This window comes from Eucyclogobius newberryi, unplaced genomic scaffold (assembly GCF_026437365.1).
Source record: "Eucyclogobius newberryi isolate DKJ021-1_F unplaced genomic scaffold, fEucNew1.0.hap1 SCAF_1, whole genome shotgun sequence".
Classification (NCBI taxonomy): Eukaryota; Metazoa; Chordata; class Actinopteri; order Gobiiformes; family Gobiidae; genus Eucyclogobius; species Eucyclogobius newberryi.
In genome coordinates this window covers 47735071-47754049 of record NW_027315723.1, presented here as the reverse complement: position 1 = coordinate 47754049, position 18979 = coordinate 47735071, and the positions used below count along the sequence as shown (strand labels likewise).

Below are 18979 nucleotides of genomic sequence, written 5' to 3'. Positions count from 1 at the left end.
TCGAAATCAGATCGAAATTGGAGCGAATCAGATGGGATCTGAGAAATCGGAAAAAAAACGATTTTGAAACGTAAAAATCGGAATCGAATCGATTCTTGAAATTTGAATCAAAACCCAGCTCTAGACCCATGTCATAATTGTTACTGCTTTGCCATAGCAATAACAGAAACTTCCCATCTTATTCCAATGGAGAAATCGCCAGAACATGTTTACACTTTATACTTTTACAAACTCCTCCTCGGGCGTTAGCCCTATTAACCTGAAATTTGGTGAGACTCATCTTCAGGGGTGGACCATCAAAAGTTATCCACATTTGTATTCAAAGAGTCACGGTCTCAAGAATTCAAAATAAAATTGCTTTTTGAATGGTAAAACAAAGGGGAGAAGATGTGACAGCCTCATAGACTCAGCAGTAGGTGTAATAAAAGGACAATTGGCGGCGGCGTGGCGAGGGCCGATCATTGCCGCTTGCGGCTATATTTATTATTATTATTATTATTATTATTTTGGCTGTTGAATTTGAGGGCTTGAAAATCTATGCATTGAATATTTTAATGTATTTATTTTTTACCTGAGAAAATAGTTCAACTTCAGGGTTTTATAAAAGTGTAAGTGAGAGTTTAAAATGACAAACTCTCACATTATTGCAGCTTTTATGATGGTTTTGTGTTCCGGGGACTCTAAAACTCTATCTCTGTCGTTTATGGCCTTCCCACGCATGACTCAGATTGCTCCGATTACATTGGAGCTCATTTAAAGTGTTTGAGATAAATTCCACACAAACGATTTTATCTTTTGAACGTTAGAACGTCCTCAGTGTCACAGAAAACAGAGCCAATCCACAGAATGAACCTGATGGAGTGTGGAAACTGTTGTAGTGACGCTCTGACACTGCAGTAGCGCCCCCAGGTGGTGTGTCTGGAGCATGCTGGGTCCAATGTCCCGCTGGAGGTTCATGTCAAATATTGTAAGTGTAAATAAAGTCTTTCCAGTCCAGCTATTTCTTTAAAATGATTAGACAAGACAGTTTTGAAAATAGGATTTATTTCGATCACATTCAATAATATCAGTGCTTATTCAGTTTTCTTCAAAGCTGCATATTTAAAGTATCTGGATTTAGAGTTCATATATAAATGTGACAGTTTATCATCCTCAATTTTGATTTGATTTGAAAAAACACAGTATTTGGTCCAAAATGGGGAAATTACATGTTTTTCTTAACAGTGCAGCACAAGGACATCAGCATTAGTCTAATTTTGTAAGACTAAAAGCTTTTGAAATTTGAACATAAAGACAAAAATGGTAGATTTGTCCTGGTTAAAATAATTATTAATCAATGTGTGTGTTCCACCAGAGAGTGATATCACCTTCTACTTGTGACAGACCTGAGAACAAACCACTCTGAGGGAACCCTAACCTGTGGCAGCAACTGGAACCTTCATGTTCAGCTCTGCAGGAGACGCATCAAACTAAAAACAAGAACTGGAAACATGATAATAATAAATTCTGCAAATTAATATATAACATAGAGCTAACTGATGAACCCCAGTGCTCGCTAATCCACATACGGTCTATTCTACAATTCTGATTAATAACCCTTAAAGACAAACTACATTGAAAGTGATGCAGAGGAAAACGACAATGGTAAAACTCTCCTCCGATCCTCTGGGATGCTGCTAAAGCAGTTTTGAGAGGCAAAATTATTGAAGCTAAAAGATTTGCAGGACAAATTAAAACTGTTGGAGGTTGAACAAGTGCTACAGGAAATTAAAAAGATAAGAGGCGAGATCAACCATTTGACCACACAAGAAATCAGTCGTATTAGTCTTATTTTAGACCTGGTTTGGTTTAATTTTAGGTCATTTTTAGCCGTGTTTAAGGCCTGATCAGATCTGGATGAAGAACTAGTGGTTTGAGAACACTGAGGTAAACACTTACATCGCTGTTGTCACGCCTATAAAATCCAAAAGAAAAACAAAACTGGTCAGAAACATTAACACGTCTTCAGCACCAGACTCCTGCCTCTGAGCGGGGAGGTTGTGGGTTTGACCCCCAACACCTTAACCACAGCACCAATGCATAATGTACAGTACAGTGACTCTTTCAAGCGTCAGAACAGCTCACGTCTCTTATTATTGATCATCTTCTCTAATATTTCAGTATTTCACCCTAACCCAGGCTCCCAATCTGCGCAACTGTCTCTCCAAGTACCACAATCAAGTTTAACACATAAAATAAGACAATGTGTACAAAGTGTCTTGCTCAAGCACACAGCGGCAGTGTAAATGATCCACAGCAGCACCTAAAGTGGCCAAACCCTGATGTTACTTCTGCCACAACGATGACCTTCACCTGCAAGAAAATGACCAGGACCATGTTTGGAGTGTTTGGATCCTCTTGACCTGTTTCCCAGAATGCTTTGCTGCCTCCAAAAACGTTTTTTACAATTTTGTTGTTTTACTTGTTGGATTTTTGTCCTTCTTCTTCTGCTTCATTGGTGTAGTCTGTGGCTCTGCTCCTGTCTGTGGCTCTGCTTCTGTCTGTGGCTCTGCTCCTGTCTGTGGCACTGCTCTGTACCCAGCTCTGTACACAGCTCTGTACCCAGCTCCATGTCCATTGTTCTCCTATTGGAAAAAACACACAGCTTTGTTAGAGACGTTCACCCTTTTACCAGGTAGGAGCAGGTTCGAGTCCTCCCAGTATGTACTTCTGTTGTGATCACTTTACCTTCTCTTTAAAATCTTAAACATAAATAAATAAATATATAATAAATATATATTTATGCTATGCTATGACAATATGGCAATGGGTACCAGTGAAGTGAGTGAAGTACTCTCAGAAAGTCTTCTAGAGGATGTGAATGCAGCATTGACTGCTATCCTTATGGCAACCATCACTGAAACCAATGAGCTGACATACAACTCAGCAGCAGTGATCCTTGAGACACTTGGCTATCGTAAGAGCAACCATGATATGAAATACCCACCATGGAAAAGTAGGTTGGAGGCTAAGATCAAGACAGCTCGGAGAGAGGTGAGCCAACTGTCTGACGCCCAGAAAGGTGCAAAGCAAGCAAGTACCCAAGAGGTACAACCAGATACCTGAAGCACTCGAAACTGCCAAACAAAGGCTCCAAACCTTAGCCAGCCGCCTAAAGAGCTACACGAGAGAGAATTAAACCAGAATAATAATCAGGTTGTTCTCATCTCCACCGGCGAAGGTGTAGCTCAATGGCAGGGTAATAACAGCAGAGCAGACCCACCAAGGCTGGAAACTGCACAGTACTGGAAAGCCATATGGGAGAGCGAAGCATCCCAAAATCAAGAGCAGAATCCAGTTACCATTGTGGATATTGATCAAATTATTGTCATGTCTGTGTCCTATTTATCATGAGTCAAGACAATCTTGCTGCATATGGGTCACAATGAACTATTCTGTGTATTTTAATTATTCTGTGTAGTTTCTGATTATCTGTGGACTAGTCTAAACAATCTTAAAGCGGACGTCATAGCGAAGGTCAGGCCATTTTTATCAGACCCAAGCAACAGCGATATAAAACACAGCTAAATCTTGTGAAGAGTCGAATCTCAGTTGCAAGGCAAACAACATGCTACTGTTTTGCCTGTTTTTCCCTGTTTTCATAAAATAAAGAACTTGAGAACGATCTTCGCCTCTCGCAGTCTGTATAGACTAAACTTCGACACCATCACTGTGGTAGACATACAGGAAAGAGTCTGAAAACTGGACAGCACCGGGCCCTGACATGATACATGCATACTGGCTTAAGAAACTCACCTCACTCCACGAGTGCCTAGCAGCCCAAATGAACTCACTGCTAAGGGACGGAAATCACCCTGAATGGCTAACCGAACCCGACACACCAACCTGAGCACTGCCTGGATTGATTACAAGAAAGCATATGACTCAATGCCACACACTTAGATCATTGAATGCTTAGAGTTGTAAAACATCAATGGGGCTCTAAGAGTCTTCATAGGGAACTCGATGAGGTTGTGGAAACTCTGCTGTTCTGCAGAGGTCTGAACCCCCTCACTGCTGTTCTGCAGAGGTCAGAACCCCCTCAATGCTGTTCTGCAGAGGTCAGAACCCCCTCACTGCTGTTCTGCAGAGGTCTGAACCCCCTCACTGCTGTTCTGCAGAGGTCAGAACCCCCTCACTGCTGTTCTGCAGAGGTCAGAACCCCCTCACTGCTGTTCTGCAGAAGTCAGAACCCCCTCAATGCTGTTCTGCAGAGGTCTGAACCCCCTCACTGCTGTTCTGCAGAGGTCAGAACCCCCTCAATGCTGTTCTGCAGAGGTCTGAACCCCCTCACTGCTGTTCTGCAGAGGTCAGAACCCCCTCAATGCTGTTCTGCAGAGGTCTGAACCCTCTCACTGCTGTTCTGCAGAGGTCGGAACCCCCTCACTGCTGTTCTGCAGAGGTCTGAACCCCCTCAGCCAAATAATCTACAAGACTGGCTATGGATAGTGACTCGGGAAAAGGGCTACCATCAGTCACCTCCTCTACATGGATGACATCAAGCTGTATGCTAAGAGCGAGCGGGACATTGACTTCCTGATCCACACCACAGATATCGGAACGTCATTTGGACTAGAGAAGTGTGGTCGGATGGTGACTAAGAGAGGGAAGGTGGTCTACACAGAGGGGGTCTCACTCCCAGATAGAACCATAGCAGACAATCAAAATACACTAGGCAGATGTGAAAAACAAGTGGGCCTTAAATATCAGATACAAAAACATTTACAGAGTGGAATTTGAACGCCCCGGACTCATGCCGGTAAAATACCCTCAACAGCAGACGTGCGTCCGAGTCGTCCTGCGCACATGCTCAGTGGACGAGTTGTGCTGTGTTGGTTTTCTCGCGGTGTAAATGGAGTTTAATCGTGGATAATGGCTTTGGTTTATTAACTTTACAAAGCCCAAAGTGGAGGCGATGGGCTCCGGGGCCCGTCTGGGACCCGCATATACTTCAGAACTGAGCAGAGTTTAGTCAATATCATTATTTGCTCCAAGAGCTGCGTCTTAAGGATTTATTTTTATCTTGCAGGTTTGTTTTGGGTCTTTTTCCGGGTCGTCGTCTCTGATTGGCTGCTGCGGCGCATCTGCCACAGAAAGTTGAACAAAGCTGAACATGTCGCGCTGGCCGCTTTGGGCGGCTCAAAGCGCCAAGAGCGTACGAAAACGCAGGAATCGCACATCAAAAATTTTGAAATTGTGCCAAATTCGGCGTGCCTTTACAAAGACTTTGAATGTACACTGGACGCTTTGGACGCCGCGGTGTGTAACCCCCTTAAAAGGACCAGTAACTTCCTGTTTGTCCTCCTTTAGAACTACTGGTTTAGGTATGTATTCTGTTACACATTTACAAATTAATCCAATGAGATTGGCATCTTACCTTTTTAGTGTAACAATATAATCCGACGAAGAAAAAAATTGAACCGAAAACCAAAAGAGAAATCCCCAAAGCGTAAAAACAAAAGTATAAAGTGATTATGTAAACTGACATTACATTTCTACAAAAGCCATGTCAGTTTTGCATAAGGGAGTGTCTACAGAGCCGCGGCGCGCGGTCGAAATTGCACGGGTTTTTTGTGCCGCGGCTCCTGAAACTGCTGCACTATTTGACCGCACCGTTTTAGACCGCGCCGGGTTAAGGTTAAGGTTAAGGTTAAGGTTAAGGTTAAGGTTAAGGTTAAGGTTACGGTTACGGTTACGGTTAGCCATGAGGCTATATGGCAGTGCCGCGGTTCCTGAAACTGCTGGGCCATTTGACCTCGCCGCGGCTTTGCAGCCACGGCCTTTGCATAAACAGACTTGATCTTTGAGTTTAGCTTAAAAATGTGTTCAACGTTATATTTATTTTGGGAGATTGTAAAAAGAAAGAAACATGAAGACAATAGCACTACATGAAAGGCAGGAATGACTAAAGCGACTCACGTTTGACCACAATGCGCATAATCACTGAACCCGTGTCGGTGTTTTGGAGACAAGAATAATGCCCATCAGGATGAGATGACAGGAGATACTCTTCTTCTTTGACCAGGAGATGAGCCGTTCTCCAGTTGTGCTCAGTGCTGATGTTACAGATGTAATTATCCTCAGAGTCGAGCAGTGTCACCATGCTCATGATGGTGAACAAACCCTTCTCTGACTCAGACACTGAGGTGTTGTGTTGGAGGGACGAGGGAGTCCAGGAGCCCGAGGGTTTGGGGAAAAGTCCCTCAGATCTACAGAGGAGCTGCTTTGCCTTCTGTTGCAGCGACACCTCCAACACTGGAGCTACAGACACAAAGATCATGTTCTGTGTCTCATGTAACTGTCTGATGTGCGCAGAATCGTGCAGTCGCACTCACCAAACACGCTGAGCTCCAGGTTCCTGTGGTGTTGTCCTTCACTGGAGCTGATGGAACACCTGTACCTGCCCTGGTCCTGGACTCTGACCTCAGACAGAATCAGGGAGGCGTTTCCTCTGGACAGATCCTCAGACAGAGAGGTGCGGCCCACGTACAGGGGAAGCTGGTTTGTCAGCTCGTCTTTGTCCTTAACGTACACATGAACGTTAAAGTCTCCTGGTAATCGAGTCCAGTACACCATTTCCAACTGTCCCTGGAAAGTGCAGGGCAGAACACAGCTCTGCCCCAGTCTGCAGGTCACGTCTGAAACACCAGAGGAAACTTTAACACAACTCTGGTCTAATCCTGGGTCAGATTTTTAAGCCTGATGTGATCTACAAGTGTCACGAGGGAGGGAAATGCTGAAAATAAATAATTTACACATGATAGATGTGGACAAGACAAAGACAATAGACCAACAAAGGACAAGGTGAAACATGGGCAAGACACAAAGTGCGAGACACGCGGGCGAGACACGGCGGGCGAGACACAGCCAACCCTTCTCACCCGGGACATGGACTTTAGAGCCACTCCCCTCAGGCAGGAGGCCACTCCCCTCAGGCGGGAGGCCACTCCCCTCAAGCAGGAGGCCACTCCCCTCAAGCAGGAGGCCACTCCCCTCAGGCAGGAGGTGCCTGTGAGTGAGTGTGAGTGTGAGTGTGTGTGAGTGTGAGTGTGTGAGAGTGTGAGTGTGTGAGAGAGTGTGAGTGTGAGTGTGTGAGAGAGTGTGAGTGTGAGTGTGTGAGAGAGTGTGAGTGTGAGTGTGTGAGAGAGTGTGAGTGTGTGTGAGAGAGTGTGTGAGAGTGTGTGAGAGTGTGTGTGAGAGTGTGTGAGAGTGTGTGAGAGTGTGTGAGAGTGTGTGAGTGTGAGTGTGTGAGAGTGTGTGAGTGTGTGAGTGTGTGAGAGAGTGTGAGTGTGAGTGTGTGAGAGAGTGTGAGTGTGAGTGTGTGAGAGAGTGTGAGTGTGTGAGAGAGTGTGAGTGTGTGAGAGTGTGTGAGAGTGTGTGAGAGTGTGTGTGAGAGTGTGTGAGAGTGTGTGAGAGTGTGTGAGTGTGAGTGTGTGAGAGTGTGTGAGTGTGAGTGTGTGAGAGAGTGTGAGTGTGTGAGAGAGTGTGAGTGTGAGTGTGTGAGAGAGTGTGAGTGTGAGTGTGTGAGAGTGAGTGTGAGTGTGTGAGAGTGAGTGTGAGAGTGAGAGTGTGTGAGAGTGTGTGAGAGTGTGTGAGAGTGTGTGAGAGTGTGTGAGAGTGTGTGAGAGTGTCGGTCGGTCGGTCGGTCGGTCGGTCGGTCTGTCTGTCTGTGTCTGTCTGTGTCTGTCTGTGTGTGTGTGTCTGTGTGCGAGTGTGTCTGTCTGTCTGTGTGTGCGAGTGTGTCTGTCTGTGTGTGCGAGTGTGTCTGTCTGTCTGTCTGTGTGAGTGTGTGTGTGTGTGTGTCTGTCTGTGTGTGAGTGTGTGAAGACCCACAGAAGACCCACTCACCTTCACACGCGCCGCGCGACACCAAAGAAAACACGGTCCACACAAACAGAGAGAACGGGGACATGTTGAAGGGCGCCATGACATGCGCCAACCAAATCTCAGTATTTAACAAGACTTTGTTTCCATGGCACGCAGTCTTCTGGTGAAAAGGACTTCAGTAAACTCCTCCGTTCAGCTCCATCGTATGACTGAGGGACAAACAGAACATGTCACAGCTTTAGATTATACAAGTCATAGAACATACACTTCATATGTTTTAGATTTATACAAGTCATAGAACATACACTTCATATGTTTTAGATTTATACAAGTCATAGAACATACACTTCATATGTTTTAGATTATACAAGTCACATAACATACACTTCATATGTATTAGATTTATACAAGTCATAGACCATACACTTCAGATGTTTGTCCTGAAGCTGCTTCACAGACACATGTGACACAGGAGTGTCTCTTTTGAAGAACAATTATCTTTTAGTTTTTTTGGTCATAACAAAACAGACATTTTATAAATTCAAAGTACTGATTCTACACTGTTTACTTTTAGTCGAGGCACAAGTTATTATTAAAATACCTTTTGCTTTGGAGTCGTCAGGAGTTTACTTGAGATGACTCTGTGTCTGCAGTGACCTGTAGTGACCTGTAGTGACCTGTAGTGACCTGTAGAGCTCTGGACAGCACAGACAGACTAAACTCACTGGTCAGCACTCTGAAGATGAGAAAGATACTCATTAGAACATTGATATATTCTGCACATTTAACAGAGAAAAGCTGGAATATGTTATTGACAGATTTACATTTCGCTCTGTAACACAAAAGTTCCTCTTTTCACATTCATTTTTAAAGCTAGACCCAAAAGTCATTTACTTATGCATAAGTTTAAACCTTAGAAGTTAGAACATAACTGACATGTTTGCTAAATCTCTACATATTCCATGGAAGTAAATCCATGACATTCCTATAGAAAACAAGCGTGTGCTTTGCTGTTTAAACACAGCACACATCATTATTAAATGGGTAATAAAACCTCAAATGTCGTCTCAGCCCTGTGAGTACACCACTGTCACTTTTACATACGTTTACATTTATATATGTAAGATATGACCCAATTCAGCAGGTTATATTTGAATTATTGGTTGTTTTTTATAGCACATAATACAAAAATCACTTTATTTCCCTTCTTTCTCTAGTTTTCCTTGATCTGTGCATAACCTCTTGTCTATTTAGTAAGAGAAATAATTAGTTATTTATTTGCGGAAGCACGAGCCATCATGACGTGTTGTTGCATCTTTGTGTAGCTAAACTTTAGCTTACGTTAGCTCGTGTTAACTTGTGTTAACTCGTGTTAACTGTGTAATCGTTGATTTACACTTCACATGGAACGATGTGTGAAACGTGAGGAATGACATACAAACACAACTTACGTGTATCGTGGTCTCGTCACTTTCTTCTGCTTGTGTTTAGTTTCCGTCACATGTTCTCCTGAGGCTCGTTCATGAGGGTGAAGTGCGCGCTCGGTGCGCGTACACCGTTCACCGGGAGGTTAAAAATGTATTTTTTAAGTATTTTAGAAACAGTTGAAGAGTGAAATTCCTTCTATTTTATTTTTAGACTAAAAACAATTTAGCATGTTTGGTAATTTTAGAGGCCGAACTCCTGAAATGGTCCGACCAAAAGGCTGCATTCTGCGAAGTGGCCACTACTCAATTTGGAGCCAGAGGCAGAGGGGGCGTACCCTATCCAGATAAAAATACATCCATGGCGCCAACTGAGAGTGCGTCCCGAGCCAATAATCATGGACAAAATGGTAGCTCAATACCTGTTCAATACCTGCTCTAACCCTGTTGGAGGGGATGAAGGGCGTGTTGTTTCCTGCGTCACTGTCAGAGCGTGATGAAGCGTTTTAAAGTGTCCAAAGTCCAAAGTGTCCTAAGTCCAAGCAACGTTATTCCAGATCGTTCAAGATAAAACAATTTGTATTCTTATATTGAATGTATCCACTTGTCTGTGTGACCACTTCGCGGTCGTCATCCCCATGTAAAGCGGGGTACCAAACATGGAGGCGCAGCCCGCCTGTTTGGTACCCCGTCACCCCTGGCACATACAGTGAACTAGCACATGCCGAAGGCATGGATCATGCATACTTACTCCTGCTATGACACAAATAGACAGCAGCACGAAGCGCTGCATTCCTGTTAACAAGTGTCTAGTGTTTGCATGTAAATATAGTGTTTGATTTGTTCATCATTTAGTTAGTCACTCCGGTTTAGTTATTAGTTTATTATTAGTGCTATTATTTTACGTTTCTATTTACTAGTTGTTGTTGTTGTTGTTGTTGTTGTTTTATGGCGGTTGGCATCCGAGTGTCGCATTACCGCCAGACTTTATTCCCCAGACTTTGTCGTAGTCCTAAAAGTTGTTCTTCCAGTGCTTTGACTTCCAGTGCTTTGACAAAGCCCAAGAGGTCATGAGATGCCTTTGTCATTGTATCCTATAGAAGTTCTTCCTCCCCTCAGACTTTGTCGTAGTCCTTAAAAATTCTTATTCCATTGCTTTGGAAGTACAAAGCCCATGAGGTCATGGGACGTCTTTGTTGTTGTACAAAGCCCATGAGGTCATGGGACGTCTTTGTTGTTTTACAAAGCCCATGAGGTCATGGGACGTCTTTGTTGTTTTACAAAGCCCATGAGGTCATGGGACGTCTTTGTTGTTTTACAAAGCCCATGAGGTCATGGGACGTCTTTGTCGTTTTATCCTTTAGAAGTCCTTCTTCCATCACTTTGGCGTTTCTAGGCCCATGAAGTCAAAGCGCGTTAGAACATCCTCTTGCTCCTCATCCTCGGCTCAGTCTCCAACACCCCCCACCTCTATAAACGTTTACCCAGCCCTGTGCTACATAAGTAAGCAACCACAGCCTGACACAAACCCTGTGACTGGATCGCCAGAACGTTCCGCAGATTGAACTCCCGCCCATTATTCCGAAACCACAAGGCCAACCCGGTCCTTTCTCTATCATAAGCCTCACAGCAAATCAGCACATGCTCGACAGTCTCTGGCACCCGACAGTGACCACACAGACCGGTCGGATGTTTGCCTATCCTACTCAGTGACCAATTGAGTCCAGTATGGCCAATCCTCATGCGGGCGAAGGCCCTTTCCTCCCACGCGTTCCTGCCCATAGACCCGCAAGGACCCACACTACCCTGTATGTGATAGAGATGCCGTCCAGTAACACAGTGGCTCCAAAATTCCTGCCAAAGGCCGACCACATGACTCTTGATAACGGGCTTGATTTCAGATTTGCTTAACTCAACCGCCACATCAATTGATGGCCGCCTAAGGGAACGCTTAGCCAGTGCAGCAGCCATTTCGTTACCATCCACCCTCACATCCTTCCTGGACAGGGAGAACATCAGACAGAAGATGCCATTCAACACATCCTGTCTGCAATCCGATTTCCCAGATTTAATGCTTTGCAATGCAGAAAGGCTGTCAGAGGCCACCACAATGCCGCAACACTGCAAAGCAGATTCCGCCCATTCCAATGCCAACCGTTAGTTGTTGTTGTTGTTGTTGTTGTTTTATGGCGGTTGGCATCTGAGTGTTGCATTACCGCCAGACCTTATTCCTCAGACGTTTCGTAGTTGTTGTTGTTGTTGTTAGTTGTAACCTGATCTCCAGCTATAGTCCAGCCAATCACGTCTTCTTACTCTCCACCAATCATAGTTCAGCACCTGACGGGACTTCTGTGTGTTTAGCAAAGTTGTTGTGTTGTTTTTTCCCCCTTCGTATGGCACAAGGTGCCTCCGTCTGCTTCCCGTTCGTCGTGTGCTTTTCCTGTGTGTTTGGTCCTTGAGAATGTGAGTTTATTCCTCCTAATGCTTTGTCTTTGTCTGTTTAACTGTGCTATTATTAGTCATTACCTGTAGTTAGTTTGTTTTATTCATCCGGCGCCATCTCGGCCGTGTAATCTGCGCCGGTGATGCGTTCACGGACCATAGGCCAGCATCACTCCGCAGCACGCTGGCACTAATGGTGATGCGTTCAAGGACGCTCGGAATTTATAGTTTTTGGCGAGAAAATGGCTGGAGATCATTGCTCTGTTGTGTTGTTGTGAATGTTGCTGCTTATATACTGCTTATTTCCCATTTGAACTTGTTTTAACGTAGCAAACTATTCACACCTTTACTGTTTATACATACTATGTTTATCTGCCCATATTCATTGAATTATTGTGTTTTAATATCCATTATTCACTGTACTTCTGTATTGTAGAAACCTAACCCCAAACATCAAGCAAATAAAGAGTGATAAGCAAAGCTGACGCCCTCCTTTGTTCTGGCCGGACAACCTGGGAAGATTAGGGAAATATATATCCAGAAATTATACAGTCCTTCAGAGGTCGCAAGATTGGGTCTCCTTCCCAACGCCTCATTTACAATTCCTCCAAAAACACTCTTAGCATCGTCCTGTACACGAGAGTCCATGTCACAGGCATGGGCCATGCTTGTATCTGCTAAAATGTATAGAAATCTATGGGGAGTGGGTGGGGGACCCCGATGGGATGGGGAGTGACGAGAGCATAAGCGCTCGTAATGACAATTCCACCCCATGGCGGCATGGGGAAGGCGTAGCGCTTTCAAACAATGTATAATATGTCTCCGAAAAATTTTGTTTTTGTTTATGGGCCATTTTTTTTTGTGTCAAAAAATGGCGCGACAGTGCCACCAACAAAAGTCAAAATACATTGCGCCTATGGGAGATGCCCCAACGTCAACTTTGTCGTAGAGCTACGAAATTCTGGGCACGCATTCCTCTGGTGAGGACAAAAAATATATATTAATGTGGCCATGCCCCCAAACTAACCCTATGGCCTTCATCTTCCTGATGCACGATAGAGCCCCCAACAGAGTGACTTTTAAATTAACATGGACGGACACAAAACTTTTTTACGAAAATGTTCAAAACTCTTTCCAAAATTCTATTTTGACGTCCCAATCAAAAAAGCCAATCACACCAATGCCCTAATTTTTACGCCTTAGCCGTAGCGATGACAGAAACCTTCCATGTTATCCCTGTGGGAAAATTGAAAAATCAGTCTAATTTCCACATTTTTATGCTTGACACTTTAACACACTCCTCTGTGGGTGATAGCCCGATCAAGCTCAAATTTGGGGAATATCATCTACCCAAGCGGGGAATAAAAAGTTATCCATATTTTCATCTACATGCTACGGTCTCTGTGCGGCGGAGCCGCAAATATATCATTTGATGAAAAGTTATTTTCAAAGTTCAAAGCGTCTCTGTTGTCTCTAACACCGTAAAACTCCACACGGACAGCTGATAACACCTTTAGCCCGCATTCCTGTCACCATGGCAACAGGGGAGGACATATGCATATCCTACAATACTGTATACTATATATATATATTAGTATACTGTGTTGAAGGAAATACCAAATATTAACTTTACTTAATTGTATTAAAACTGTACTTTGAAATAATAAGGGAATTCCAACTACATTAACTTTAGATTGTATTCATTTTAGTCACTCTAAGTTGTGCTGAAATTGGCCTCACACACACCACTCACCACATTCCTAGATAAGGACAAAGCTGCAGACCCAAGCCCAAGGACAGAATACTGAGAGAAGGGGTCAACTTCCATATCACGCCCCAGATGAAAATGTATAAATTGTTTGAGCGCATAGGGACAGGCGCGTCCGGACCGCCCGTGTAAGACGCCACACATTTGATAGGGACATTTTAGGTAAGCGCTCCGTTTATATGTATTAATCTTGTAAATGGCAAGGATTAAACATCTGATTGATTTTAACTTTCTGATTCTTGCCCCTTCTTTCATAAACGAGCACGCCGACAGTGTATATATATATATATATATATATATATATATATATATATATATATATAGTATACTCATATATATAACCCATCTAACCCATATAGTATACCTTTCCTTGAACTGACACCTTAATATGGTGGAGGGGTTTGAGCGCCCGAGTCTCCCAAGGCAAACAGGTCCTAGGTGACGGGTCAGACAAAGATCGGTTCAGAAGCACCTTATGATGGGCTTAATATCAAGGCCAGTTACGCTGGCCGGATTGGCGTTACCGGGGCCCCATCCTAGAGCCTGGCCTGGGGTGGGTGTTTGACGGCGAGCGCCTGGTGGCCGGTTCTTTCCCTACGGGGCCTGGCCGGGCACAGCCCGAACGAGCGACGTGGGGCCATCCTACCGTGGGCCCACCACCCGCAGGAGGATCCGTAGAGGGCCGGTGCAGCGTGATCTGGGCGGCAGTCGACGGCAGGGGCCTCGACGACCAGCTCTCCGGACACAGAGACTAACTCTGGGGACATGGAACGTCACCTCGCTGGGGGGGAAAGAGCCTGAGCTTGTGCGGGAGATTGAGCGGTATCGACTAGGCCTCACCTCCACGCACAGTTTGGGCTCTGGAACGCATCTCCTTGAGAGGGGCTGGACGCTTCACTTCTCTGGCGTTGCCCGCGGGTAGAGGCGGCGGGCTGGTGTGGGCTTGCTTATAACCGCCATGTGTTGGAGTTCACCCCGGTGGACGAGAGGGTCGCGTCCCTTCGCCTTCGGGTGGGGGACAGGTCTCTCACTGTTGTGTCGGCCTACGGTCCGAACAGTAGTGCAGAGTACCCGGCCTTCTTGGAGTCCTTGGGAGGAGTACTGGACAGTGCGCCGACCGGGGACTCCATTGTTCTACTGGGGAACTTCAACGCCCACGTGGGCAATGACAGTGACACCTGGAGAGGGGTGATCGGGAAGAACGGCTTCCCCGATCTGAACCCGAGCGGTGTTCAGTTATTGGACTACTATGATAGCCATGGATTGTCCATAACGAACACCATGTTCAAGCACAAGGGTGTCCATCAGTTGCACATGGCATCAGGACACCCTAGGCTGGAGGTCAATGATCGACTTTGTTGTTGTGTCATCGGACCTCTGGCCGCGTGTCTTGGACACTCGGGTAAAGAGAGGGGCAGAGTTGTCAACCGATCACCACCTGGTGGTGAGTTGGATCCGCTGTCGGAGGAGTAAGCCAGACAGACTTGGCAGACCCAAGCGCATTGTGAGGGTCTGTTGGGAACGTCTGGTAGAGCACTCTGTCAGTAGGGTATTCAACTCACACCTCCGGGAGAGCTTCTCCCATGTCCCGGGGGAGGCTGGGGACAGCCAGTTCTCTGCCTCCATTGTCGATGCGGCTGCTGGGCCGGCCCAGCCTATAAGCGAACTAAGCAGCCGCGTAGGGCCCCGAGGCTTTAATAGGGCCCCCAATCTGGCAACCCGTTTTATGCGAAGTGCAAGCGCAGCGTGCGCCACTAGTGTAGTAGCGCTGCTGGCGCGGCAGCGCACACAGCGGTAACATATAACACACAAACCGCATTTATTTGTAATGACAATCTGGCAACCAAGACACCAAACCTGCGCTGATTGGGCGCGAGTAGAACGAGAGCAAAACATAAACACAACAGAACATGGTCCCTGCGTGGTCCTCATGTCCAGAGGAATATATCCCCCCGGTGCCGAAAAACGAAAGAAGAAACTTCTTGACGATGTAAAGAAACTGCAAACTCAACAACACTCTCCAGGTATTGAACTTCTCTTACAAAGAGACGGTTAAAGCTGCTGTTTGAAACAACACGATTCTGTTACGTTAGTTCGCTCAGGCTGGAGGCGACGAGAGCTCTGCCCCGCGCACAATATGTGTCTGAATGAAAGATAATAAGCTTAACATTTACACCAGCCCGTAGTGTTAGCTGCAGGTGAGGCCGGTGAGGGGCGTCTATGCCCCGGTCACTAAGAGGCGGAGATCCGGTCCGGACGAGCGCCGTCTCGTCCAGAACCTCTGACGTGAGACTTTGGAGTGAACAGTGTGCGGCCCTGTCCCGGGCCCCTGTCCCGGGCCCCTGTCCCGGGCCCCTGTCCCGGGCCCCTGTCCCGGGCCCCTGTCCCGGGCCCCTGTCCCGGGCCCTGTGCAGCCTCACTTAGAGATGAGCGGGTTTGAGTTTGCGTCCCTTCTCTCTCACATCACCATGTGTGAGATCAATCGTGACTCGTGATGTCTGTTTTACTTTGACTTCTTAACGTGCAATGAGAGGAACGTAAAGGTTTATGCACGTAAGGTCCATCAGCCAATCACATAGCAGCATTTGTGAGTCCAGTGTGTGATGTTCAGATCAGAACAAACATTTATATTGTAATTAACTTTTAATAGAGCAATAAAACATTTCAATTTATTTAAAAAGAATCATTAGACTATTTGTTATAAATTATAATACATTGATAGTGAAAAATAACCAGACATATTATGATTACGTCTGTTGTTGTAGAATAATACTATATATTTTTATATAAAAGTGGCAAAGTTGCAGAAACGCAGTCTCTTCACTATAGCGAGGTTTGGACCTTCACTTCTCGTTCTGTTCATTCTCTGGGAATAACATGTTTGCACTGTTTTATCAGTGTTAATTGTTAATCAAGCAATGCTTATGCCATTTGTCTAATCTAATATAACTTGTTTTGTCACTTTAGCAAGAAGTAACAGTTGGGAGCAGTAAAAGATAAATTAGTAAGGATAACTATATCAATTTGACCATAATTATTTTTCATAGCCAATATTGTATTGAGTAATTAAGTACACTATTGTATTAATAACTGGCTTTAGTCATTTTCTCCTGGCACAGTTTCATCACATCATAATTTTATAGCATTACAACCTCAACATTTTACTCTTACTTTAGCCGGCTGGACCACATTAAAATGCAGCAGAAGACCCAAAAAAGGTCTGAAAATCTCTGGGGGAGGGCCCCCAGACCCCCCCCTGTTCATTAATTTAAACTAATGTGCTAATGTGGCTGTCGACCCTTAACGCCCACAAATACGCCCAAAAACATATCTGGGACGTGTGTTATTTGTACAGGGAGTAGAGGTGATGTCAGCGGAATACCAAGTTGCATTGTGGGATTTAAGTTAGCAATATTTGAGCTTGTGAGGTGTTGAGAATAAACTTACTGGCAAACAGATGCCCTGGAGTTTTGGTGCGCTTTGTTTTCGTTGAAGAAAGTTCCCATATGTGAATTGTTCACTGACAATGGCAATAAAACTGATTCTGATGACGTGGTGAGGGGCCCCCAAAAATGTTTTCGCTTAGGGCCCCCTGAAGGCTTGGGCCGGCCCTGGTTCGGAGCTGTGGTCGCAAGGTTTTCAGTGTCGCGGCGGCAACCCCCGAACCCGGTGGTGGACACCGGAAGTAAGGGATGTCGTCAAGCTGAAGAAGGAGGCCTATCAGACCACTCTGGCTTGTAGGTCTCCAGAGGTCATCGGCAGGTATCGGCAGGCCAAGCGAGCCGCAGCTCGTGCTGTCGCGGAGGCAAAAACTCGGCACTGGGAGGAGTTTGGGGAGGCCATCATCACTATTACCGCCATACACTACAGTGCCATGGGCCAGAGCCTTCAACGAGGTCCTACAGAGTCCCACCCAAATTAATCCACCTCTTATTACCATCATTAAGATGGTAATAAGAGCTCTAGACGTTATACATTTAGACAGAAACACAGTTTAACCAGGCTTTGCGTCACCTTGAAATTGACATTTCTATTCTGAGTATTGCAGGGGAAGAGTACAATACAGTTCAACTAAGTTCAATATTTCCCTATTTTTCTTCACCTTTTCATTGTGCAGCTCCGTTGCCCTGCACGCTTGTTCACTGAGCTGTAGATCCACTCGTCCAGCTGTACTTTGTAGTCTCGATGACCAAATCGACCGCTTGCTAAAGGCATTTCCAGCAGTAGGGTTTGCGGTGCTTCTCGGAGCCTGTGAGCCATTGATAGCGCTCGTAGTTGGAACTTTGAAAGTGGCGAACGAACCCGCCTGTGACAGGCTTTGCAGCGTCGGCGACCTCTCCTTACAATGTTTAACTTTTCTTGAAAAGTTAATCTTGAGAAAGGCATTATAATTATGGCCGTGGCTGGAGAGCCAGCGGTGCGGTCAAATGGCCGCGCAGTTTCAGGGACCGCGGCACTTCCCTTATAGCCTCATGGCTAACCCTAACCCTAAACCTAACCTTAACCCTAACCCTAACCCTAAACCTAAACCTAACCTTAACCTTAACCCTAACCCTAAACCTAAACCTAACCTTAACCCTAACCCTAAACCTAACCTTAACCCTAACCCTAAACCTTAACCTTAACCCTAACCCTAAACCTAACCTTAACCCTAACCCTAAACCTAACCTTAACCCTAACCCTAAACCTAAACCTAACCTTAACCCTAACCCTAAACCTAACCTTAACCCTAACCCTAAACCTAACCTTAACCCGGCGTGGTCTAAAACGGCGCTAAAACGCGGTCAAATAGCGCAGCAGTTTCAGGAGCCGCGGCGCGCGGCCGGCACAAACATAACATGGCAGTTTCGGCCGCGCGCCGCGGCTCTGCAGACACTCCCTATAATTATATCCTCGACCAAATCAATATATTTTCCTCCTTCCGCCATTTTGGGTTGGAAAAAAACAGCTTAGTAGTACGCAAATGAATTCATTTATCAAATTCAGTTTCCTCGTTCTGAGGTTCTGCATAGACCCGCCTATAGGACCTACCTCTCAACGGCGTACAACAGCCAACTCTGAGGCTGATTGGTTGACACTAAATTTTCATTTCCATTCACTTTAAGCTACAAGCACCAGCACTGTTGAGTCTGAAGGTCAGAGGGCAGATTTTAGACCCCTGGCAACACATGACGGCAGAATATGATTGGATAAAAGATCTAACATAAAGACAAGCCCTCCAAATCTCAACCTGGGGCTGGAAAAGTGCAACCAAGAGGAAAACCATGAAATGAAGAGTAAAACTCTTACTCTGGGCAATAATTTAATAAATATTTGTGCAGACCACTCCATGGATTGGACTCAGTAGGGTCTGGAAACTCACCTAATGCATTAGTAAGTGTAACTGTTTGTTTTTATATATTTTTTAATTCAGGACATCAGTTTACATTATATAAATGTACAAAGCAAATGGAAGAAAAAAATAGATAAAAACAGCAGA

General features: G+C 45.2%; 1 protein-coding gene across 1 annotated transcript; it reads right to left on the bottom strand.

Annotated features, from left to right (window-relative positions):
* Positions 1-1116: 1116 nt before the first annotated feature.
* LOC140361823 (V-set domain-containing T-cell activation inhibitor 1-like) lies at positions 1117-9387 on the bottom strand. The gene is made up of 6 exons (XM_072447693.1): positions 9318-9387; positions 8468-8602; positions 7888-8075; positions 6375-6677; positions 5959-6300; positions 1117-2624 (listed from the first exon to the last, which is right to left on the bottom strand). The coding sequence occupies exons 3-6, from the start codon at positions 7964-7966 to the stop codon at positions 2458-2460; spliced, it is 891 nt and encodes a 296-aa protein (XP_072303794.1). The 5' UTR covers positions 7967-8075; positions 8468-8602; positions 9318-9387; the 3' UTR covers positions 1117-2457.
* Between the last annotated feature and the right edge of the window lie 9592 nt (positions 9388-18979).